Source organism: Hippoglossus stenolepis, chromosome 2 (genome assembly GCF_022539355.2).
Source record: "Hippoglossus stenolepis isolate QCI-W04-F060 chromosome 2, HSTE1.2, whole genome shotgun sequence".
In the NCBI taxonomy this organism is placed as follows: domain Eukaryota; kingdom Metazoa; phylum Chordata; class Actinopteri; order Pleuronectiformes; family Pleuronectidae; genus Hippoglossus; species Hippoglossus stenolepis.
The window spans coordinates 29,792,513-29,815,049 of NC_061484.1; the positions used below are offsets into that span (position 1 = coordinate 29,792,513).

A 22,537-nucleotide genomic window follows, 5' to 3' on the forward strand; every position below is an offset into this window, starting at 1 on the left:
GTTGTTCCATAACGCTCCGACATAACGCCTTTTTTGTGCCACTTTGTATAGATATTCATATATACAAAGTGGCACAAAAAAGCCGCACTGTTGTTGTACTGTTCCTAGAAAAAAAAAAAATGAAAAAAAACATATATATAAAAAAATATACCACTAAAGCCTAAATGGTGGGCTTCCTGTTTGGTCTAGCATATCTATCCAAGAGACTTATTTGTTTGTTATGAAAAGACACATGTCCCCATCGATTTTTGTACATGTCGGCCAATCGTGGTGTCGGGGCTGCCCTTTAGGGGGCGCTAGTCAGTTATTTTTGCCACGCCATACCAGTTGCACAAAAAAGCCGCACTGTTGTACTGTTCCTAGAAAAAAAAAAATGGCGGGCTTCCTGTTGCGTTTTTCAAATTGCACCTCTAGAATTTTTTGTTTGTCTGGTCACGATACACCTGGGCTACGATTTTTGTGAAGATCGGTGACAGATAACTGAGGGGCTTTTCCTCTGAGGGGCGCTGTTGAGCCATTTTGCCACGCCCATTTCAAATTACTCCAGAATACAATTACTTTTTGGGTTTTTTAATTTCCTGCAAACTTTGGTATGAATTTGAGCGTCTAGGCCCTGAAAAGCCCAAAAGGGAAATACAAATCCTTCAAAATACAATAGGGCCTCCCAGCGGGGGGGCTCGGGCCCTAAATATGAGTTTTTCTACAAACAATAAGACTTTCTCAAGTGTGATTTAAAGACAAGGTGAATAAATACAACTGCAAAAACACTTTGGTAAAGTTGCTTTATTGATTCCAAACAAAAAAAACTCAGGGTTCTCATAAATAAGATGCATTTATTTGCTCAGAGTTATCGGAGTTATCTGAAATAATATCAGTGGCATTAAATGTAACTGCCTCCATTTGTGACCTCAGCAAAAGATCTAAATATTACATTTTATCCTTAAGTGGAAATATGTTAGAAATAAACAGATGGACACAAATGTTTTATCATTTAAATCTGAGGTCCCTGAACTTATGGAAACAACAATGAGCTGCTGGAAAATTTAATAAAAGAACAATAATGACATCAAATTAAAAGAGTGATTTCGTGGGTGTGTTTTTCCCACTGAGGTTCTTCTGAAGGAGCAGTGAACACGTCACCGAGCAGCAGCAGGACTGTGCGACTTCCCTCTGAACAGCCAAACAGCATTTACCATTACTGTCACGTGACCTTGGCGGTCGGTTCGATGCAGCGTCCATACGGGACGAGCGGCGGTGAGAAAGAACCATCGAGACCGAACCCGCCGGCTCTCGGATCCGGGACAAGGTCTGCGGCCCCGGGGCGACGTTCACTCTGGGATGGCAGGAGGCCAGTCCACATCCACAGACTGAGAGAGAGAGAGAGAACATGAGGACAATCATTATCTAAAAAAAGTGTCTGAGTTTAGCTGGAGTCCAGTTAGGAAGTGAGCTCAGCTGTCCAGAGTTCGCAGGTGTGACAGGAAGAAACATCTGTGCGTCATCAGCGTAACAATGGACGAGACGCCACGTCCCTGAAACAACAGGAACACATACAAAGAAAATAACACTGGTCCCAGAAGTGAACCCTGAGGGACACCACAGCAGGAAAGTAGAAAATGATAAGACACAAAACCTTCAGATGAAAACCATCGTGTATGAGACAGCGCCACCCAGTGGCTCAGTCTGTTTCTCGTCTCACCTCCACGTCCAGCTCCAGAATGTCCGTGTCCGTCTGCAGCAGCTCACACAGGTTCGGTTTAGTGCGGCCGAAGTCTCCGTGGACGAACTCTTTGATGTAACTGTCGGTTGACGTTAAGAAGCAACAACACAAAAATCACTAACTCCTTATTTTTTATTTATTCAGGTGAAGAAAAAGCTAAAAAGTTTCCATCAAACGAATCTGAAGTTAAATGACTGAAGATAAATTAATCGAATCAAAAGGTGAAGAAATTCAGTGCAACACTTAAAAAAATGTTTTAATCCATTCATCCAACCATCCATCCATCCATCCATCCATCCATCCATCCATCCATCCATCCAACCATCCAACCATCCAACCATCCATCCATCCTGGACACACCACATGTGAGGATACGTCCCGGCCTGCGTCTTCAGCTCCAGGTGGAAGTGATGTGGGTCCAGGAAGCGAGCGTTCATACTGTGGACGACTCTCTGTCGGACGGCGAGCGCCCGACGATGCAAAACCCTCAGAGGAGTTTTCTGATCCAGAGTCAGCTCCTGAACATCGACAAACACAAATCTTTACTTCCCGTTTGAATCTTTTGTTCAGTGTTTTACTGCTGACCACTAATACAGTGTGTGTGTCTGTGTGAGTGTGTGTAGTGACCTTGATGTCACCAATGAAGATGATATCGTCTCTCTGAATCGGTTTCCTGGTCCAGACAAGCGCTGTGTACGACTTCGTCTTCTCCTCCTCGCCCTCCTTCATTCGACTCATGGCGTCTCTGCACACACACACACACACACACACACACACACACACACACACACACACACACACACACACACACACACACACACACACACACACACACACACACACACACACACACACACACACACACACACACACACAGTAATGAATAGATTTAAATTAAGAGCAGGTGCAGTGTTTTCCTTTAGAGCTGAACTCTTCTCACCTGGAGACGATCTGCAGGTCTCGTACTCTGATTTTGTCTGAAGACTCGTTAATCGTCTAAAAACATTAAAAAAGATAAAGTTAGGAACACAAACATCAAACTGTTGATCCGTCAGCGGTGAACAGAGGAGAAACCCTCAAATGTTTGTTTCCCGACATGTGCTAGTTAACGAGATGCAGTAAAATCTATTGGCCCTGTTGCCATAAAGATGTTTATCGTGTCGTATTATTTACATCATGTGGGAACTTCATTCTGATGATTTCAAACTAAAAAACGGGACCAGCAGCATTAACTAACTTTCTCCGGCTCTAAAACTTTTATGTGTTTTCATATGAAAACGTACTCGTGTTCTGAAGTAGACTGAGAATATTCACCTCCTGCAGCTGCTTCATCTCGGCCCGGCTGAGTCTGGTTCTGTGAGGATTAAGCAGCTCCATCGCAAACGGACGACCTGCCAAATGAGACCAAGACAGAAAATTAACAAAAACCTTCAATCTTCATACTTCAGGAGAAAAATTCATCTGCAAAACAAAACTAAACCGAGCGTCTCACCGTTTCCAAGAGTTCGGACGTCGACGTCCTCTCTGCCAGACGAGGAGAAGTTAAAACCTGTGAGAAAAAAGATGAGAGATTCAGGATCAAGGATCAAAGAGGAGCCGAACACGTAGAAGACGAAGACGTCAACATGGAAACACGAGGAGGTTCCAGAGCTTCTGGTGATGAGGGCCGACGCCGGTGTGGATGAGCTGTAAACAACAACACTGATCTTTCCACAGCAGAGTTTATACGTCATGTCCGGCCTCCTGCTGCTCTACAGGCTCCGCCCCTCTACCAAGGCTCCGCCCCTCGTCTGGATGTTCCCCACATGTTCCTGTTTGAACGAGTCGGACCCGACAACCTGCTGCTGCTACTTCACAAACACCAACTACACAACATGTCCACACAACGTTTGAAAGTAAACAGACAGATTCACGTGGAGTTAAACTAATCAGGTTTAATATTTTAGGTTCCTGAAGTTTTCAACCTAATATAAAGTACAGATTTTTACAGATTTAGTTTTACTGTGACGAGGTAAAGCCAGAAGTTAACTAACTGCAGAGTTTTCTACGAGCCGAACCTCTGCGTGGACTCACCCTCGGCTCTGAAGGACGACAGGACGGACGCTGCGATCAGCTCCTCCACTGAAGACTCCATCCTCCTCTCTCCATCGATCACCCAGGGAGTCTGAGGCAGACTGCGGCAGAACTTGTTGTATCTCCCTGAACACCAGGAAACAGAGGTCCAATCCGATCGTTCAGACACCGACTCAAACTAAACGTTTTATTAGTGGCCTACGATACCTGCGATGAAGAGGGACACATGGAGACACTGGACGCCCTGAAGACTGCAACAGCTGGATGTCTGCGTTGGAGGACACGGGGAGTGTCTGAAGTAAAAAAAAAAAAATCAACAGTCGTCATTTCAATCGGCGCCGTTCAGGAGAAATCCAGAGCGGAGATATAAAGGTGATGCTCACTTGAGAAAGTTGGCTTCAGAAATTTTTTCCAGAGCTTTGACCACCGCCATCCTGGTGAAGACCGACTGCAGAGAGAGAGAGAGAGAGAGAGAGAGAGACACAGAGAGAGAGAGAGAGAGAGAGAGAGAGAGAGAGAGAGAGAGAGAGAGAGAGAGAGAGAGAGAGAGAGAGAGAGAGAGAGAGAGAGAGAGAGAGAGAGAGACAGAGACAGAGAGAGAGAGACAGAGACAGAAGACAGAGAGAGACAGAGAGAGAGAGAGAGAGAGAGAGAGAGAGAGACAGAGAGAGAGAGACAGAGACAGAGGAGACAGAGACAGAGAGAGAGACAGAGAGAGACAGAGAGCGAGACAGAGAGAGAGAGAGAGAGAGACAGAGAGAGAGACAGAGAGCGAGAGAGAGAGAGAGAGAGAGAGAGTGAGACAGAGAGAGAGAGAGAGAGAGCGGCGAGAGAGAGAGAGACAGAGACAGAGAGAGAGAGAGAGAGTGAGAGAGCGAAGAGAGAGAGAGAGAGAGGAGAGAGAGAGAGCGAGAGAGACACAGAGAGACACAGAGAGAGACAGAGACAGAGAGACACAGAGACAGAGAGAGAGAGAGAGAGAGAGAGAGAGAGACAGAGAGACAGAGAGAGAGAGAGAGAGAGAGAGAGAGAGAGAGAGAGTGAGTGGACGAGGCTAAAAGAGAATCTGACGACCTGATCAGCTGATCTTTACCCCGTTTTATCTAGTTTATTTTTAAACTACAAATGGAGGAAGTATATATATTAAAACTGCAAATTAAAATAATTAAAATATGAAGAAAGGTTAACGTGAAGTTTGGATTTAATCACAACAGACGACAGGTTTTAAGACTCGTTCCTGATTATGTTGAAAGGTAATTCATTACAAAGACGTGTGACGTGTCTTCTCACCTGTTTGTTCTTGGCGGGTTTGAAGCAGTCAGGACACACTGAAGCACTGTGAGATGGACAGAGGTCAACAAAGGTCAGAGGTCAGCACAGCAGCAAACCTGATCAAATCTTAAAAACCCTCCTAAGTTTGATATAATGTTCTATATTTTATATTTGTATATTCATGCTCAGCACAGACATACCACAGCAATGTCCTGTCTCACTGTGAGAAACTTTTAACGTTGAAGTTGCCACATGACTCTACTTCCTGTAGCCGTAGTTTCAAATTAAAAGCTCTATGCAGAGTCATGTAATTGTGACGATTTAAGAGAAACTGCTCAAATTTGGTCAACCTAAAAATGTGAGGCACCACAGACACGAGTGTTTTTATTAAATCTTCATTTTCAAACAGTGATTCTGAAACAGTCTGAAACACAGGAACAGTTTCTGGTCCGAGGCTGAAGAACAAACTTCCAGCTTCTTCTCTCAGAGCTCAGTACTCACAGGAAGTGGCAGTCGGCGTCTGTAGCTTCGTGGGTGAACTCCACACCGACGTCCAGCCCCCCCTAAAAACACACGAAAAACATCCCAGTTGTTTCATCTTTCAGCTGCATGGTCGTCAATTATCAATCACGATGCACCCCCCCCACCCCCCACCCAAGTATCCCTGAGCAAGGCACCGAGCCCTCATCTTTCCCTCGACCGATAAAAGTTCAAATCAAAGCACGAAAGCCAAGTTTTCAAAAATGAAAAATAATCTTTCTTTGATCTAAATCTTCTCTTCTCTCATCGTGGATGTCGCTTACCTTGGTAACCACGGCAACCCCCCCCAGCCCCTTGGAGACCAGGCCCTGCACGACCCACTTGAAGGCCTCCTTCAGCGGGATGATGTCGTCCTTGTCCAGCACCAGGCCCTTGTCTCTGAACGTAGAAAGAGTTGCAGTTAAACTTCAGGATCCACGAGACGCCTGAGTGACTTCAAAACGTCAAGATTCACTTTACCTCACTTCCTTCTTCACGTGCAGCCAACAGGAGTGCTGCAGGGTCCAAACAAAACAACATCAGTTCAGGTGACACGACAGCAAGTTTAAACTTGAGCTGAAAGTAATAATCACAACAAATCTGAGATTTGATTATTTCGCCCCTTAGAGGAGGTTACGTTTGTCAGCATGATTACGGAACAGATTTCCATGAAACTTAATAGAAGGAAGGGACACGAGTCAACAAAGAACTCTTTCCATTTTGGTGACGATCGATGAATTATTTATGACTTTCTTTAACATTGCGAGATGTGATAATCTTTTACATTTTCCGATTTCCCACAGGGCCATAGTGAAAAAGAAAAACAACATTTTACAGAACAAGTGATTAATCCATTAATTAGAAATAGGATCGACAGAAAGATAAAAAAAATGTGTGTAACCATGAGTTGCCGTCAGACAGACACACACTCACACACAAACACACACCTCACGGACACACAGCTGAGCCGGCAGAGAGACGGACAACAACAGGGAGTCAAACTCGTATTTTTCAGCTTTCACTGCCTCTGCAATCTGTGAAGATACAAACACATAGATTCATGTCAAACACCGCACAAACTGACACTGATTGTCACAGACACACACACACACAGACACACACACCTTTACAGCCTGAGTGATGTCACAGAATTCCTGCAGGATTCCCAAACACACCACACACACACGTGACTTGGCAGCAGCGTCTTCTTCTTCCTCCTCTGACCCAGCCTTCGTCTCGTTTGGTTCCAGTTTAGCTCTTTTGCTCGGTGGGTCCTCGGCTGCCTCTGACACAGCTGCATCATGGGACTTGTTGTCTCCAGTGGACTCTGACACAGCTGCATCATGGGACTTGTTGTCTCCAGTGGACTCTGACACAGCTGCATCCTGGGACTTGTTGTCTCCAGTGGACTCTGACACAGCTGCATCCTGGGACTTGTTGTCTCCAGTGGACTCTGAGGCTGCTGGATCTTGGGATTTGCTGTTTTCTGTGTTGCTGATGAAAGCTAGAAGCTCCTTCAGTGTTTCCTGGGTGAGATGAGACAATGACAACTGGTGTAAAGAGGGAACACTGGACATTTAGAAATAGTGATTAATGAGCACAGCAGATGCTACGTGTGTGTCCCACCTGCTGTGGCTGTCGGTAGGCGGCCTGAACGCGAGTGCAGCAGAATCTGAGGATGCAGCGAGCGCAGCAGCCGGCAGAAAGCAGTTTCTGGACAATGGGTTTGTCCTTCTCCTTCAGAGGCAGCATGACGGCAGGCTGCAGGACGAGCACCCACATGTATTACAGAACACAGGCTGAACACAAACTCTGTTAATGTAACCTTTTCAAATCCTTTCAGTCACAGTGTGTGAGAGTAAACGATCGTCTTTACTGTTCGTGTTCACGTGAACGTGGGAGCAGGATTCTCATTTGCCAAGATCAGGACTTACAATCAGAACCAGGCTAATATTTGGATATTAGGTCGTAAAGATATATCTGCCAGTAAGTGAAAGTGACATAAATACCAATGATCAATATGATGATCATGGAGATACATAAACTTGTCTCTGCTCTCTGGTGGACAAACTGTCCCTCTCAATACACAATGAACAACAACAAATAGTTCTCGGTTCCAGTTGCTTCACGTGAGGATTTTCTGCCTTTTCTCTGAATAAGTTTGATTTGTTGTTGTTTCTATTTGTAATGTGTAGATGTTAGTTCAGGTTCTGTGGAAATGTGACAATATGTAAGGAGAACAAATACAAATCTATTTCATGCAACAGCAACAATTAAAGTGCACATTAATGTAATAATAATCTAAAGAGTCAACAGAGCTTCTACTTGTCCTGAATCATTTCATTCTGCAGCTTATCCTTATACTTTATATATATTAGATATTAAACTTTGGACTCGGGTCACATTTGAGGACTGTGGACAGTTTGTTGCTCCTGCACGAGACTCTGGATGCTAAGCTAACGGAGCTAACCCGGAGCCTCTCGCAGCCCCAGTGAGAGGGTTCGGGTTCGGGTGAACCCGAGCAGAGCCCCGAGCTGCAGGCGTGAGAGGAACCTACCTGACGGAGGATCACTTCGTTCACTCAGACCTGAAGCGGAGACAGGAAACACGCTTCAGCTTCCTGTTAGCATGTTAGCACCCACTAGCATCTGCAGCCTCAACAGACAGAAGCAATCGATCCGCGGTCAGCGTGTCTCAGCTAAATGTTTAAATTCACAAATCAGTGACGAAAAAAACACATTAAATCATTTAAACTTTGATGATTGTTGATTACTCGGTGAATTTAAGCAGATTTTTAACTGTTTCGATGAGTTAATAAATTAATCCTGTCGAATCGGTGATGGACGCGTTCGGTCTGGATACGTCATATCAAGTCGCCGGATCCTCCCTCTCTCTGCGCAGGCTGCCGTGGTTCTGGAAGCTTCTCACCGGCACCGGGACGATTTCACCTCAATCCGAGTCCATCCGCCGCCGAACCGCGTCCATCAGCCCCGCGGTCCCCCGGCACCGCCCCGAACCTCCACCCGAACACCCTCCATCCGTTAGTTGGCCGCGATGCCCGAGTTGATGGCGGCACCGAGACTCTCGATGGGAGGCAGAAACAAAGGAAGGGCGTATGTGGACCGGGACAAGCCGGCCCAGATCCGCTTCAGCAACATCTCTGCTGCTAAAGGTGAGCTACATGCTAACTGGAGCTAACCGTGCGGGGGACATCTCTGCGGCCCGTTCCGAGGCAAAGCCCCGGGGATGGGCCGGGCTGCCCCCCGCCAACACAATCCCCGATTACCGCTAAAACCGCACAACGCGAATAAAGACGTTTCCGTGCTGCGCAGGGTTTCTACGTGTGTTGTGCACATGTCGGTCCTCTCACCCGGGTTCTTCCTCACATGGAGCCTGTGCGTGCGCTGTGGGGCGCGAGCAGCGTGACTCGGCAGATTCCAGATCTGTGACCCGGGTTTGGTTCCGTTCTACAAGATGCTCTGGTTCATTCCGAGGCTGATCTGAGCTCAACGTCTTTAACAGGAGAACTCAAATCACCTGCTGAGCCGGGCGAGGTTCTGATGGACGACGGGGAACTGGGTTTATTGTTCTTCCTTATAACGGAGGAGGTGTTGGTGAATTATTCATGTTCTGTGTTCATTTTATCATCCTGACGTACATTCATCTATTTATCATCCATTCATCATCTATCATCCATCCTTCTATCATCCATTCATCCTTCTATCATCTATTCATCTATCATCCATCTATTTATCATCCATCTATCTATCATCTATCATCCATCCATCATCTATATCATCTATCTATCATCCATCATCATCTATCATCCATCCATCCATCTATTTATCATCCATCCATCCCCTCTCTCTCTCGAACTTGATACGATCTGGACACGTGATGGGTTCCATGTTAAGTCAGTAACATCTGTATCTTCAGTGACGGGGTCTCATCCACGTTAATCTGTCTCACACTGAACTGCTTCCTCTCCTGAAGTGTCAGTTTGTTTCACTGGGGAGTGGAAGCCCTGGATGACGCAGCACCAGCTCATGTGAGGACACTGCAGGAGATTATCCAGAGGCCAAACTGAAGAAATGCATCCGAACAGAACCAGTAGAGGACACAGACTAAGACGTCACCTTGGGAGGACAATGAGCCTCTGGAGGTTTTGGTGACGATGTGGAAGAGACGACGATCGTTGACACAGTTCTGACTCTTCCTCTTCTTGTTTCACAGCCGTTGCAGATGCCATCAGAACGAGCCTGGGACCCAAAGGAATGGACAAGATGGTCAGTGAACAGGTTGTTTGTCTCTGAGTCTGCTCAGCTCCACGCTCGTAACACGCGTCTCTAAGCAGAAGCTGTTGTGCTGTTTCAGATCCAGGACGAGAAAGGTGACGTGACCATCACTAACGACGGTGCCACCATTCTGAAGCAGATGCAGGTGCTGCACCCTGCAGCCAAAATGGTACGTTAACGAACCGTGTGGTGGATTGATTCCCCTCAAGAGGAAAGGAGGTGTGTGAGTGTGTGAGTGCAGACTTTTCCTTTTGTCCTAACTTGAAATGTGTGTTTCAGCTGGTGGAACTGTCCAAAGCCCAGGACATCGAGGCAGGGGACGGCACCACCTCCGTGGTGGTGATTGCCGGAGCGCTGCTGGATTCTTGCTCCAAACTGCTCCAGAAAGGTGAGACTGAAGAATGTCAACACGATCAATAGTGTTGTTGTAAATTCAGCGACAGGATTGATTGATGTGTCTGAACGTTGCTGTTCACACTTGGTCCCGTCAGGTATCCACCCCACCACCATCTCGGAGTCGTTCCAGAAGGCTGTGGAGAAGGGCGTGGAGGTGCTGACGGCCATGAGCCGACCGGTGCAGCTCAGCGACCGGGAGACGCTGCTCAACAGCGCCACCACGTCACTGTGCTCCAAGGTGGTGTCGCAGTACTCCAGCCTGCTGGCGCCCATGAGCGTGGACGCCGTCATGAGAGTCATCGACCCGGCAACCGCCACCAACGTCGACCTGCAGGACATCAAGATCATCAAGAAGCTCGGGTGAGTGTGACAACTGGAATCCAGCTGTTTTTAATCATATAGCATCAACAGCATTTGACCTATTTAGAAGTTATACTGGGAAATATAACAGTTTTGTGTGTAATGTTTTGTTCAAAAGCATTTTAAACCTCCGACTGTGAAATACAAGTGCAGCAGAATTAGAAGTGTGTGTTTGTTTTCAGTGGCACGATTGATGACTGTGAGCTGGTGGATGGCCTGGTGCTGACCCAGAGGGTGGCGAGCACCGGCGTGACCCGTGTTGAGAAGGCCAAGATCGGCCTCATCCAGTTCTGCCTGTCCCCTCCGAAGACCGACGTGAGTGATCGGATCAGCTGAGAGGAAAGAGTCTCTCGTAAAACTTGTTTATCACAAGTGGAGACTTTTATTTTCGGTGACAGATGTAAAATGTGATTTTTACCTGGAGAGGTTCCTGACCTGCTGTGTGTGGGTTTTGTTTATGTTGCGATGCAGATGGACAACCAGATCGTGGTCTCAGACTACGCCCAGATGGATCGCGTTCTCCGGGAGGAACGTGCTTACATCCTCAACCTGGTGAAACAGATCAAGAAGGCCGGCTGCAACATGCTGCTCATCCAGAAGTCCATCCTCAGGTACACAAGCACCGATCACATGACCACAGATTCTGGTTTGTACAACTCGTCAGACTCTTGATACGAACATGTTTGATACTGACGACAAACCGTCCTGTGACAGAGATGCTCTGAGCGACCTCGCCCTGCACTTCCTCAACAAAATGAAGATTATGGTGGTGAAGGAAATCGAGAGAGAAGACATCGAGTTCATATGCAAGGTGAGCGTCAGCGGAGTTTCACACTCGCAGCACTTTGTCTCTTATGAGTAACGTCAGTTTTCACACTGAGAAAATCGATGTCTTCCTAATTAGTTTGTTGAATATGAAATGAAAACATCACAGAGGAACGTTTCCATATGAACTTAAACCGCTGGAATTAAATATTAACAAGAGAACCGGGACATTTCTCCCAACTCATCGTACTTTGGAATAAAGCTGATCTGTGTCCGGAAAATAAAATGAAGTCTCTGCTCCTCTGCAGACTATTGGCACCAAGCCCATCGCTCACATCGACCACTTCTTACCTGAGATGCTCGGATCAGCGGAGCTGGTGGAGGAGGTCCACCTGGACGGATCTGGCAAACTGGTCAAGGTAAGACTGGCATCCTGGATTATTCAGTTTTGATGTTATAGCTGTGAAAGGACATAACTGACGCACCTCGATGTTCCATCTCCGCTAATCCCTTCTACTGTTGCTCCGTGCAGATCACAGGCTGTGCCAGCCCTGGGAAGACGGTGAGCATCGTGGTCCGAGGCTCCAACAAGCTGGTGATCGAGGAGGCCGAGCGCTCCATCCACGACGCCCTGTGTGTCATCCGCTGCCTGGTCAAGAAGAGGTTGGTCATTTCTGCAGTTTGTCACAGACGAGACGGAAAAATAAACTCATGATCGATGACATAAGAGTAGAAAGATAACGTCCAAATACTGTTAATTATTTCTACTTCCTGGATATTGAACGTACACTCACAGATTCCCTCTGTCAAAGGCGCTCCTGCAAAGTTTCATTGTGTAAGAGCGTAACAAACGGAGGAACATTAAAGTGGAACGCTCCCCGTTACTTCTCGCCTGGTTGTATCAGCAACTTGGCGGGGGAGCGTTCACACACGTATGTTACATTTCCCAGAAACACTGACAACTGACGAATCTCCAATGAATATAATGTTAAATAATAATGAATATATAATAGTTTCTGTTGATGTGAAAGAAGATTTGTTAGTTTTCTTCAACTTTTTCATCTTCTGTCTGTCCCTCCGTCCCTCAGGGCCCTGATCGCCGGCGGCGGCGCTCCCGAGATCGAGCTGGCCGTGCGTCTGGCCGAGTACTCGCGTACCCTGGCTGGCATGGAAGCCTACTGCGTGCGGGCGTACGCTGACGCCCTGGAGGTGGTCCCCTCCACGCTGGCTGAGAACGCCGGCCTGAACCCCATCTCCACTGTGACAGAGCTCCGCAACAGGCACGCCCAGGGGGACAAGATGGCGGGCATCAACGTCCGTAAGGTGGGTTTGACGCTGTGATTACTCATTAATGTCCGTGAAATAACACAGCAAGAACAAAGTGTAGAAAAGAGAAGATGGTTTTAGTTTCTCAAATGTGAAAGAATTCAGCTTTTTTCAGTTTTTTCTTTCACTGTAAATTTAAAGATTTGGAGACATGTTTTTTCAGCCTTTTTACTGAGTACCACATCGATTAGGAAAATGGAAATCATTTTTTCTTGCAGTGATCTTTATGAAATCAGCACATGTGATGGTGCTGATTATTCACCACTGGTTTACTGTGCGTTTGTGACAGGGCGGGATCTCCAACATCCTGGAGGAGCTGGTGGTGCAGCCTCTGCTGGTTTCCATCTGCTGCCTGACCCTGGCCACAGAGACGGTCCGCAGCATCCTCAAGATTGACGACTTGGTAAGACACCTCATCCCGACTGTGGATTAGACTCAGGCTCTGCTTCCTGCTGCTGAGGGAACTTCCTTCTGACTGGAAGTCTAAACTGAACCTGTGTTTTCTTCTGTTGCAGGTGAGCGCTCGATAAGGGATTCGAGTTTGTCCTGTGAGTTCTGTAACTAAGCCTGTTCGCACTGCGAGGGATCGGACGGCCGTGTGGACACCAGTCTGTTCAGATTTCCACTGTAGTTGTTACGTTGCATAATTTAATAAAAAAGGCTTGTTTTTTTTTGTTGACACTCCAGCTGTTGCCTGTGTCCTCATTCTGCTGAACACTCGGGTCATTTGTTTCAGATTTTCTGGATTTTTTTTAATTTCTAAACCTTTATTAAAGAGTCCATTAGATTGAGGACTGAAACTGCCAAAATTAGAAATTACAAAAGTACTCAATATTACATAAATGCAAAAATGAAATGCTGAAATACATGCATTTAATATCTAAAATTCAGTTTATAGTGTTTTGTATGCTTCGTTGATTTAACGGTGAATGGTCAATACACTGGAGCTTGAGGACATAAGTGTCTAAGATTATTTTATATATATATGATATTTTATTTATTTTATGATAATTCACTCTTGCTGCCCTCCGGTCTTCAGGGAGACTGGTCCAGAGAGCGTTCAGAAATCAAAATCATAACCCGTTTCTTTCATATACCACTTTCCAAAACCGATCAAAACAAGAGAAACATCCAATAAGAATAAATCAACTTTAATTTTATAGCACAGTTTGAAAAACAGAGTTCGATGGCAAAGCAATAAAATATAATGACAATGAGCAGGATGTGATAAGGAGACGAGCACGTTTAAGTGTTCAAATTATATGAATAAATATAGAGCTGTGTCACATGAACACTTGAAAGCAGAAATATGACAATAACAATAAAGGAACGAGTAAAACAAAAGGTGAGACAGACTTTTATTTCGTGAGGAGCCCTGACTTCCGGTTCGGCAGCGTCACTTCCTCCCAGCGCTGCCCGTTGCCTGGTAACCGACACCCGGTCTCTCCTGGTGGTTCAGGAACAACGTGTTTTCGAACCGGAGCCCTTTGACGGAAGTGATGGACTCTCACCGGACAAACGTCCTGGTGACGTCGTGTCTGAAGACGCCGGTGGACCCGCTCACGAAGGCGCCGCTGGCGTCGTACGAGCGGGACCGAGCGCTGCCCTGCGCGGCCTCGGGACACCGGGACACCCGGGACTACCGGGACTACCGGGACCACGAGGCGGAGGTGAGCCCCGTTAGAGTCCCCAGAGTCTGACTCCACTGAATTAACTCTACGGAAATGATTATTTCTACATTTTACATTCTCAACATGTAACAAAAACAAAACGTAAAGAATGATTTGATTCAAAGTGAGAAACTGTGACTGCGTCTTAAACCAAACTGATCAATAAACGTGTTTTTATAATTTAACTGAAAGTTCAGTTTAAACACAACGTGTCTAATGCAGCCGCAGCAGGTCAAGGGTCACATCTGGAGGCGGTTTTTGTTTAAAAAGGTGGATTTAAATTAATTAGTTAATTGAACAAGTGTTTTTTTTTTGTGCTTCACCACATCCCTGCTCGTCCTGAATTAGCTGACTCAGCTGAAATGAGATCAGGTTTATGGACTCTGGGGAAATTCACTTGTTATAGCAGCTGATGTCAAAACGAGGTCGACAAGAGAACACGTGAAAAAGTATTAAACATCATAGAAATAGGCAATAAAAAATACTGAAAACACTGAGTATGTGTACTTTAACCACAGACAGAATATTATGGGTCGAGAAAAGTACTAAGAGAAATCCTTCCTGAGCTGCAGGTCTGATCCACGTCCTGCTGACACATCCAGGTCCGTGTGCTGGAGGGGATTTGACCTGCACACTTTGTTGACCGGACTATACTTAGACGAGATTATCAGACGTCATGTTCACTTTATAATCCCCATCACTTCATTATGGTTTGACCGTGGTTCCCTGCAGCCGTTCGGTGAAGCTCCTGAATGAAGCGCGTCGTGATAACGTGAGCGGCCGTGAAGCCAGACGCCTGAAGCAGAACGTGTGTGGGCCCAGCTTCCTGCTGAGCTGCTCCACCATATGTCCCATGTCTCTGGGGTGGCAGGATAATAAGCTTAGTCCTGGAGGAGCCCGAGTGCCTCTGAGCAGGGCTGCTCCAGGAGGCCTGCAGGACAAACACCATCCTGACGCCAGCACAGAGTCTTACTCTCTGGAAACTTCGAAATACAAGTATCAGCCTGAAGAAGTTCTTGAGATCATATAATTCAATCTGACGTAAAAGGAACTCTCCCTCGTTCCCTTTGCTGTCATATCACAATTATATTATTCCATACTAATGCCTCTTATTGTGACATTCACCTATTTATATATTAATATTTACATACCATTCTATATTCATATCATAATGCATAATGTATACTATAGTGAACTAATTCATATAGATCATTTGTATTGATATATGTACAGACATCTTTATTTAGTTATACTATATAGTATACTTCTATTTAATATTCTATGGTGAAATTATACCCATATCTATCTATCTATCTATCTATCTATATAAACTTATATAGTCATATGTAAACCATAACTCATATATACTTATACTACGTTTATTTCCATATCTCCTGATACACATGATCAAACACAGTTTACATTCTTGTGCCATTGCACTTTACTTAAGTACGTTTCTGTACAAATAATATTTAAAGGTGTTTCTCTGTATTTTTATTTAACTTAATTTTCTATTTTGTTTTATACTTTCAAACGTTCTCTTGCCAACCTCATTCTGACCATCTGCTCCTGTCGCACGTGAATTTCCCTGTAAAGTAAAACTCTTCTCTTGTCCTTTATTTCAGCTGGAGTACGAGGACTCGGGCTCTGACTTCTGTGACGATGATCGTCTGGGGAACGGCGGCCCTCTCATGATGAACAGCTACATGGCGTCGGGAGAACGCCTCGACCTGAGCGGCATCTTCTTCTCCAACGAGGAGTATTACAGCAAGCTGGAGGAGCTGAAGAAGGCCCACCTCCGCACCATGGCCGAGCTGGAGAGCATGTACCGACGGAAGCTGCAGCTCAAGTTCATGGAGCCTTTAGACCTGACAGCGCTGGAGGGGGGGCACAGGTGGGTTTATCGTCTCTGTGTGATCGGACGGTTTTAACCGCAGACTGTAAATAAAGATGGACGACATCACAGCTCCCAGAGGTGAAGGCAAAACATCTGGATCGCTGTGATGTTGGTTCAAGTGTTTGGTTTTAACGAGTTACTTGATGATATATCTGATGTCTGACAGTATTTACAGTCTGTGGTTTGAACACAGACAGAAGGTTTACAACTCCACACGACAAAAAGGCAAAAGATGGGACTCCTTCATCCTCCTTAAGTGGGTGCCATGTTGATATTCACAGCACAACAGCCTCAAGCTCCAGTGTGAAGGATTTACTGGCCTCTAGTGGTGAATTTCAACCAAATGAATAACACTCAGTCTCACAAGTATGTGGGCGAATCTACGGTGGCCGTCAGGTGACAAACTGTCTGGCTTGTCCTTTCTGGGCCACTGTAGAAACCTGGCGGTGCAACATGGTGCAGTCTGTGGAGAAGGAGCCGCTCCTGATGGAGATACGAAGGCTCATTCTAAGGAAACAAAGTCACAACAACTCTTAGTTTCAGGTGAACTAATGAAAACACATTATTTAGTTTCGTCTTCCTCACTGTGAAGATTGAATATCTTTGGGTTTTGGACTTTTCCAATTTGTCCCTGAGAAGCTGTGATGGGCAGTTTTACAATTGAATCAGCTGACTGAAAGAAGAATAGACAGATTCATTCATAAAGAAATGAGTGTGCAGCTGAACTGAATGTAAGTGGTTTTATATTTTGCAGATGGAGTTACATGAACACCAGCTGGAAATGTCAATGTTCATTTGTTACAAAAAGCAACTTCTTCCTCGTGAACACTTCATTTTACTGAGTGCAGGTGCTTTATAATATTATATTTGTATTTCTAATTAGGCTTCCGTGGTCAAACAGCAGCCCAGCAGCTTCACACCGACTGAGAAAGTCCCACTCTGCCGTTGAACTCAGGAGGAGTTCAGGACACTTGGACTCGTCAGACGAGGATGAAGAAGTCAGCAACGATGTGGAGAAAGGCCTGCTCTTCTCTCCCAAGGAACACATCAAGAACATGTGGAGGGACTTCAAGCTGTCACCAAACACTCGTCACCAGACGTCCTCCTCGCTCCAGAGTCTGCCGGGAGACCAGAAGAGATCAGGAAAGAGAAAAGGCAAGAAGAGGGAGACCTGGAAACACAGGGTGACAATCCCGAAACCTTTCCACATGACCCTGCGTGATGCTGAGAGACAAAAGCGTGGCATAAAGACGCGCACAGAGATCGAGCTGGAGAACGCAGAGCTGCGGCGGCAGCTAGAAGAGCTGACAGAGTGCCAGAGGAAGTTCCGCGCCAGCCCCGTACCTGCACACGTTCACCTCCCGCTCTATGAAGAGCTGCAGGAGCAGAAGGACGAGCGGCAGAGAAACAAGCGAGAGCGAGAAGAGCAGCACCTCCGAACCATCCAGAAACCTTTCAGCTTCCTGGAGAGGGAGCGACTAAAGAAGGAGCAGAAACAGCTGCGTCTCCCACAAGCATCCGACCAGGACAGAGTCAAGCCCTTCAAGGCCAAGCCTGTGCCCAAGGCCGTGTACGCCGCAGCGTCAGGGGAGCTGATGAAGGATGAGCAGCTGTATCGCTCCATCAAGATGCAGATGAGAGCTCAGGAGCTGCTCCATGGGGCCTCGATGCCTCCCAGCATGCTTTCACGACGACTCAGCGAACGGAAGAAGACCAAAGACGGCAGCGACGCAGCCGGAGGGGTCAGCAGCTTCCCCCACAGACCCCAGATCAACAAAGAGGTGCCTGACTTTGACGCCAGCTACAGACGCTTCCAGAAACACCTGGAGAAACGAAAGGAGGTGAAGCCCACGACCGCATGTGAACCCTTCCATCTGAAGACGTCGCAGATCCCCTCGCACCGCGAACGCATCCTGGCTGACATTGAGAAGGAGCAGAGCAGCCCTCGGACGCGGCGCTGGCCATACATTAGCTCCGCTGCGACTCGGACACCAAACTCGAGCCTCTGTTCATCTCTCTCCGGCAGCCTGGAGCTCCTGCCTACCAAAGTCACAGATGCCACCAAAAAGCGCCATGAGGCCGTGAGGTATCATCTTAGGACTCTGAGGGCTTCCACTATTTTAGTTGAGATGGAGACAACCTCAGATCTCAAATATCCTGTTTAAACATATCCACCACAGCAGCTGTCTTTTGAGTTTGAAATCTGAATCCTAGTGGAACTCCTTGTCCCATCATCCCCAGCAGAGCAGTGTGTTAGTCCTCACTTCCAGTCCAAAACAGTTTAACCCCCCTAGCTGGTTGTTGCACCCATGTCCTCTACTAGCTGCCCCTGCTGTCCTGAAGTCCCCGTCCCAACCTTCCTCCATCTGTGACCAGTCTGTCTCCCTGAGTAGAAAGGTGCTGGAGCAGAGGAGGAAGGCCAGCGAGGAGGAGGAGCAGTGGAAGGAGAAGCAGAAGCAGAGGGAGAGGAAGCTGCAGAGGGTGGTGTTGAAGCGAGCCCAGGCCAACGACCCCCACATGGCGCTGTCACAGACCCACCAGACCAAACTCACAGAATTCAGGTCCAGTGAAGTCAACAGCACAAACGTTCTTCTTTCTGTTTGTAAACTAGTGGGACAGTTCTGTTTTTTTAAAGGAAATGGGACGATTCACAGTTGTGTTGCTAAACTCTGCAGGAAACGAGACCTCCAGCGCAGGAAGGAGTACCAGCAGGAGATCCAGGAGATGCAGCAGCGAGTGAAGGGGAGGCCGCTGCTGCTGGAGCAGGTTGCACAGGTGAGAATATAGAGTGTCTTTATAAACTGCTGCTGAACTATTACTATTTTTACTGAAGCTTTAATGAGACTGAACATCTAAACTCAGAAAGATGGAATTGATAAACACTTGTTACGTTGAATATAGAACCTTTGGTAACAGTGTTTAAAAATGTTCTTAATAATCATAAAATGATGTACAGGAAAAAGATAATCAGTGCACAAACTGAATAGATTCATTTCATAAAATATATAATCTCAAGGCACTTTACATAGAAAGTCAAGACCTTCAATGCAAATGAATAGATGCAAACAGAAAGGAAATATAGTATTAAAATGCTAAAAATGAACAATTACTCTATTACATTACATTATATCATAAAGCTAGAAATATAAGCAAAGACTACATGAGGTGAACTGAGGGAAAGTTGATGAAGATGTTTCTTCTTCAGCTTTGATCACTTGTTCCTTCACGTTGAGCAGCTTTCTGAACCTGTGCTTTAACACCAGAGGAACGCCAAGCAGGCGGCAGAGAAGCGCTACACAGACGCCGTGCACGGATGTGAAGTGACTGAGGAGTTCATCTGCAGCAAAGCAGCCAAACCAGGACCTGCCCGCAGCGCCTCCCAGTCCAGTGACAGCAAACACAGGTGAATCTGTGACCTCTTTACGAACCCGGCACGTCACGATAACACAAAACCCAAAGGATGACAGAGGCGAATCATCGCTTTACCGCTGATAATTGTAAACCACGTCATGTTTTTAGATTCCCATAAAACACTAGTATTTAATTTGACTTCTAACAGGAAACAAATCAAATCCAATGTCACGTGTAACCAACACACAATTGGTTTTATCTGTTTTATCTGTAATCACAGAGCGTACATTATCAAGTAACTGTTGATGAAGAGGGAAATGTGTCGATGCTGGGAAACAGGAAGTGCTCATTTAGAAACTGTAAATAAAGATGGACGACGTGCTCCCAGAAGTGAAGCCAAAGCGTCTCAATCGCCCCCTGGTGTCTGGCTGAAGTATAGGTTTTAGGTTCCGCCTCCTCCATGATAGCAGATGGGACATGGACCACATTAAAATATCTAAGTACATCTCTGTGTCATTTCAGGTCGTTCTTATCTCACTGAAGTTTGTTCAAGTGTTTCGGATCAGTTTGGATTAATTCGTTATTTGATGATATAAACCGGGCTGAGACGTCAGTGGTTGGTTGAGCGGGTGTATCAGCGTGACCTCGACACCGCGGCTCAATCCCCCGATCACCACTGCACAGACTCTGACTCCAAGAGACGCCATTGGCACAAGATGGCAGCGTTCGTATCGGGATATTTTGGCTTCTTTTTTAGATAGTGGGAGGAAGTGGAGATGTGTCGTCCATCCTGAGCACATCTCAGCTCTGACAAGCTGGAAGAGTAGACCCCGACGTAGATGTAAAGTCAGAAAGTTTCTACCTTCTTGAACATCTCACCAGTTCAGTGACCGAGAAGACGAAAACTGTTCTGAGCTAAAGTAGGTTTATATTTCAGGTCTAATGGTGAAAGTGTTTTCTTCTGTTCATCAGTGACCAGGAGGACGCAGACATGGGATATCAACCTGTCCGCTACAGGAAAGTCTTCCTGGACGACGAAGATGTGGAAGAGCCCAGCGAGAGGGGGAGAGGGAGGGAGGACAAGGACAGTGACGAGGCCTCATCAAACCGCCACAATGGAGACGACCCCGGCGGTCACCGCTCAGCTGAGGGCGACCGTGGAGATGATCAACACGGTTCTGATGACAGTTACCACTACTCTGACGACCATGAGAATTACTCAGACGACAGCGAGAGTAACACTCGACAGCCCGAAGCCACAGAATGATGTCAACAAACCTTTCAAACCTGAGGGAGAAACCGAGCATGACTGAAGGCACAGAGCGACGAGGAGGAAGCTTCTCCTTCCTGGAATGATGACATAATCTGTCGTATTTAGGGAAGTGATATCTGGTGTGTGATTCGTTGCAGCTTCATTGAATTTAACGGGAGTGTTGGACCCTGGCGGAGGTTTGAGGGTCAGGGTTACACACATTAAATACATTTGCATTATTGAAACGTTTTGGGCATTAAATGTGAAGTGAGGATACTTTCAAAATAAAGCTATGGCTGTTTTTTTATTTATCAATAATCTAAACAAAGCACAAAATTAAAAATCTAATCAGTATTTGCTGAAAGACCCTTTTCTGTAAAACACCAGTTCTCTTGCACAGCTGCCCCCTCCCTCTGGAACCGTCGACTCCGAGCCTGCACTGAACTGTCCAGTGTCAAACCTTCACTACTCAAAACCCACCTTCTCAAACTGCTTTAGATGTTTGATTGTGACGAGTATGATGTGTATGTTATATTTATAGTTCTTCATTTGGATCTGCTTTCTGTTTTGTTGTTATGCTGTGAGGTGTCTTTGAGAAGTGTTCAAAGTGCTCTATAAACAAAACTAATTAAGATAAGCTGCACCGAGGTGGATCCTCCGTGTGAGGACATTCACAATTGACAGAGCAGCACGAGGAAGAAGCAGTGCAAGGGGACAATGTAGTAAAAGTAAGAATATAAATACTACATATAATAAAAGTAGAAATATTGAAATATAGACATGGCTGTTCCTCTAAATGTGCAATATAAAGATAGAGATAAAGGCTGTGTATTGGGAAATGTGTCTTTACGAGATGTGGAGCAGGTCTTTCTTGATTTGTGTATTTTAGTGTTTGGACGGGGGGTGCTGTGGCGTTGTGCAGTTTATTATTATATAGTTTTGTTATTACGATCAATAATAATTATAATAAACGTTTGCACTGTGCAGTTCGTGACCTCACAGAAATGGACTCAGATTAATTGCAAATAAATTGTTTTTGAGTCATGATGATCTGATTTATTTCAAACTGAACTATGATTTAAAACCAGTACAAACAGCAGGAGATCCAGTGACTAATCAACTTTAGACCTCCCTCAGGTCTGCACCAGTACTGGCTGAACTGGATTCAGTTCTCCTCTTGCCACTGCCAGCCAGACTATGACCTTGTGAAATGTGTTAAGATCTGATGTACCAGCCCGGTTTGGTAGCACCTTTGTTTAACCCTCGTTTCCTGCTGTTTTTGGATTGGGAGTTGGTTAGGTAACTTGTTTCTTTATTTGAGTAGGTACATTTCTTTTTGTTGGCTGTTTGCTGTTGGCCCACCCTGAAGCTGAAACAGTTTGAAGAAACCTTTAAACGGGCGGCAGTCATTTGTTGCTGGTGGCAGTGGTGTATAAAGTACTTGAAAGCCATACTTGAGTAAAAGTACAGATATCTTACCTGAAAGTGACCGTAAGTAAGTCACCGTCAGAAAATGACTGAGTCAAAGTCTTAAGTAGCTCATATTAAATACTTAGTATCAAAAGTATCTGGTGTTGAAATGTACATAGTCTATACAGACACAGAACAACCAAATTGTTCTATTAGATAAGTTCAAATAGT

The 22,537-nt window shown here is 45.8% G+C and overlaps 3 protein-coding genes across 8 annotated transcripts; 2 read left to right on the top strand and 1 right to left on the bottom strand.

The window, feature by feature from the left end:
- Positions 1-768: 768 nt before the first annotated feature.
- Positions 769-9,172, bottom strand: pus10 (pseudouridine synthase 10). Of its 6 annotated transcripts, XM_035142539.2 has the most exons (19): positions 8,955-9,170; positions 8,142-8,171; positions 7,211-7,345; positions 6,709-7,110; positions 6,532-6,618; positions 6,065-6,099; positions 5,869-5,983; positions 5,567-5,628; positions 5,084-5,129; positions 4,177-4,241; positions 4,001-4,086; positions 3,794-3,919; positions 3,213-3,269; positions 3,035-3,111; positions 2,661-2,716; positions 2,348-2,465; positions 2,096-2,238; positions 1,700-1,799; positions 1,395-1,532 (listed from the first exon to the last, which is right to left on the bottom strand). In XM_035142539.2, the coding sequence occupies exons 3-19, from the start codon at positions 7,334-7,336 to the stop codon at positions 1,452-1,454; spliced, it is 1,782 nt and encodes a 593-aa protein (XP_034998430.1). In that variant the 5' UTR covers positions 7,337-7,345; positions 8,142-8,171; positions 8,955-9,170; the 3' UTR covers positions 1,395-1,451. The 6 variants fall into 6 exon arrangements, with proteins under 6 accessions (XP_034998450.1, XP_034998413.1, XP_034998430.1 ...); XM_035142549.2 differs by lacking the exon at positions 8,142-8,171 and having other exon boundaries at positions 8,955-9,172; XM_035142531.2 differs by lacking the exon at positions 8,955-9,170 and having other exon boundaries at positions 1,437-1,532; positions 8,142-8,279.
- cct4 (chaperonin containing TCP1, subunit 4 (delta)) lies at positions 8,477-13,412 on the top strand. The gene is made up of 13 exons (XM_035142728.1): positions 8,477-8,756; positions 9,818-9,870; positions 9,959-10,048; positions 10,159-10,267; positions 10,371-10,635; positions 10,818-10,950; positions 11,107-11,246; positions 11,350-11,446; positions 11,709-11,819; positions 11,933-12,063; positions 12,489-12,723; positions 13,016-13,129; positions 13,242-13,412. The coding sequence occupies exons 1-13, from the start codon at positions 8,639-8,641 to the stop codon at positions 13,254-13,256; spliced, it is 1,611 nt and encodes a 536-aa protein (XP_034998619.1). The 5' UTR covers positions 8,477-8,638; the 3' UTR covers positions 13,257-13,412.
- A 691-nt stretch (positions 13,413-14,103) lies between these two features.
- Positions 14,104-21,941, top strand: fam161a (FAM161 centrosomal protein A). The gene is made up of 7 exons (XM_035142189.2): positions 14,104-14,396; positions 16,022-16,290; positions 17,177-18,379; positions 18,687-18,854; positions 18,969-19,068; positions 19,557-19,696; positions 20,617-21,941. Exons 1-7 carry the CDS (start codon positions 14,226-14,228, stop codon positions 20,909-20,911), a joined length of 2,346 nt encoding a protein of 781 aa, XP_034998080.1. The 5' UTR covers positions 14,104-14,225; the 3' UTR covers positions 20,912-21,941.
- The last annotated feature ends 596 nt before the right edge of the window (positions 21,942-22,537 follow it).

Excerpts from the sequence above, each read along its gene's own strand:
- pus10 (XM_035142522.2), bottom strand. The coding sequence starts at position 7,366 with ATGTGGGTGCTCGTCCTGCAGCCTGCCGTCATGCTGCCTCTGAAGGAG. Across the intron at positions 5,984-6,064 it reads CACGTGAAGAAGGAAGTGAG|AGACAAGGGCCTGGTGCTGG; the intron begins GTAAAGTGAATC and ends TTCTACGTTCAG. Across the intron at positions 2,717-3,034 it reads AGATGAAGCAGCTGCAGGAG|ACGATTAACGAGTCTTCAGA; the intron begins GTGAATATTCTC and ends TAATGTTTTTAG.
- cct4 (XM_035142728.1), top strand. The coding sequence starts at position 8,639 with ATGCCCGAGTTGATGGCGGCACCGAGACTCTCGATGGGAGGCAGAAAC. Across the intron at positions 10,951-11,106 it reads TGTCCCCTCCGAAGACCGAC|ATGGACAACCAGATCGTGGT; the intron begins GTGAGTGATCGG and ends GTTGCGATGCAG. Across the intron at positions 11,820-11,932 it reads GATCTGGCAAACTGGTCAAG|ATCACAGGCTGTGCCAGCCC; the intron begins GTAAGACTGGCA and ends TGCTCCGTGCAG.
- fam161a (XM_035142189.2), top strand. The coding sequence starts at position 14,226 with ATGGACTCTCACCGGACAAACGTCCTGGTGACGTCGTGTCTGAAGACG. Across the intron at positions 14,397-16,021 it reads ACCGGGACCACGAGGCGGAG|CTGGAGTACGAGGACTCGGG; the intron begins GTGAGCCCCGTT and ends CCTTTATTTCAG. Across the intron at positions 19,069-19,556 it reads TGCTGGAGCAGGTTGCACAG|AGGAACGCCAAGCAGGCGGC; the intron begins GTGAGAATATAG and ends CTTTAACACCAG.